At 51.8% G+C, this 1,659-nt stretch overlaps 1 protein-coding gene across 1 annotated transcript in view; it reads left to right on the top strand.

Annotated features, from left to right (window-relative positions):
* The window catches only part of FBXW4 (F-box and WD repeat domain containing 4), a gene marked incomplete at its 5' end in the record, with an annotated part of 14,633 nt that extends 13,421 nt beyond the window's left edge, over positions 1-1,212 (top strand). Inside the window, 3 exons of the mRNA XM_010193062.1 lie at positions 63-203; positions 376-517; positions 741-1,212. Coding sequence (XP_010191364.1) covers positions 63-203; positions 376-517; positions 741-857 — 400 coding nt within the window. The remainder of the gene's footprint in view (positions 1-62; positions 204-375; positions 518-740) is intronic.
* Between the last annotated feature and the right edge of the window lie 447 nt (positions 1,213-1,659).

The following is a 1,659-nucleotide window of genomic DNA, read 5'->3' as shown; positions in this document are numbered from 1 at the left end:
CCTGCTGAATTCGAAGGGCACGCTGCTCTGAATGATTCTTCTTCTGTTGTGTTTCATTGTAGGGGCCAGCTGTTGACCTGTTTAGGGACTGACTTCCACCATGGAGCTGGCGTTCTTGATGTCTTCTATGAAACACCCTCCCTTCTCCTTTCGTGTGGGTATGACACCTACATCCGCTACTGGGACATACGGACCAGCACCAGGTGAGCTTGCCCTGTTGCCGTGTGGGGCCCCCATGAGGCTCCTGGGCTCTCCCTGTACCATATCTGGGGACCTGCATGCAGCTGAATTGGCTCCTTAAGGCAAAATTGGCCTCAGTTCCAGTGGTGGAGGTGTGGAGACTCATCCCCACTCTGGTTTGTGTTGTCCTTGCAGGAAATGTGTCCGGGAGTGGGAAGAGCCCCATGACAGTGCCCTGTACTGCATAAGGAGTGATAAGAACCACATGATCGCCAGTGGCTCTTCCTACTATGGCGTGGTGCGCCTCTGGGATAAGCGGCAGACTCAGTGCCTGCAGGTGAGGGCTGGCCAGAGGCCGGGCAGCAGCAAAGCATCTCCGGCAGCTTCTCTTTGGAAGAAGAGAGAGGGGCTGCTGGGCTGCTTTGGGGCAAGCTCACCACGGGGAACCTAACCTATATGCCTGCTTTGCTCAGGCATTTCGGCCTTTGGTTCTGTAACACCAGTTGGGGTCTTTGGGCTGACCTCTTCTTTGAAAGGTTGATTTTCCTGTTTTCTTGCAGAGCTTTCACCTGTCTTCACCCACCAGCAGCCCAGTGTACTGCCTCCGTTTCAGTACCACCCATCTGTACGCTGCCCTGGCATCAGCCCTGTACGTCCTAGACTTCACGGCCCCATGAAGGGCACCACAGCTGCTTCTGGTCACCTCAACTCAGCAGAGTTGACACTTGGCTCAGGGAATTGCAGGGCAGGAGAGGTGAGAATGGCCCCCAAGGCTTCTGAAGGGATTTTTTTGACTGCCAGAAAGCTACATTGAAGAATGCACAAAGGGCCAGACTTTCTCAACCTCACCTGCCTGTTAGTGGAAATAAAGGCCAATTGTCCTTTACCCATTTTATTTCCTGCAAATCAGAGTTTGTTCCATTAAGTGTGGGAGTTTTTACCTTTTTTTTTTTTTTCCTATTTTTTGTGTGGATACAGAATTTGAAGGGCAAGTTGAGCTGGGATGCTTTATGACCTGTGTGTGCTGGTCAGGTTGAGATCAGCCAAACTCTGAGCCATGTGAAGCAAGTCTAGGCTGTGTGTGAGGTGGACTGGTTTGGTGGAAGGGAAAGGTGCCTGGAACAGGGCCCACCTTTCACCTGTGCTTGCTCTCCTGACAGCTGCTTGTGTTGTCCTTCGCATCCAAGAGCAAGAATTGAGCTAAAAGGCAGAGCCAGCCCTGCTTTCAGTGTGTGCCTCCCCAAGCTGGCCTTCAGGTCAGGCTGTGCACTTGGCAGGACTGAAGTGATTGCATTTTGCTAAATAAAATTGAAGGGAAACAAAAGAGACTGCATGTTTTTGTTTGAAGTTCCAAAGGGGCTGTGATGGTACCCCCTGACCACAGAGGCCTGGCTGGGTGGAGCAGGTTGGGCCTATTTTCGGATGCTATGTGTCTTAATAGATCTCTCTTGCTGGCTAAACCCTGAAACACTGCTGCAT

This window comes from Mesitornis unicolor, unplaced genomic scaffold, assembly GCF_000695765.1.
Source record: "Mesitornis unicolor isolate BGI_N332 unplaced genomic scaffold, ASM69576v1 scaffold39459, whole genome shotgun sequence".
NCBI classification, from domain to species: domain Eukaryota; kingdom Metazoa; phylum Chordata; class Aves; order Mesitornithiformes; family Mesitornithidae; genus Mesitornis; species Mesitornis unicolor.
This window is presented reverse-complemented; position numbering and strand designations above follow the sequence as displayed.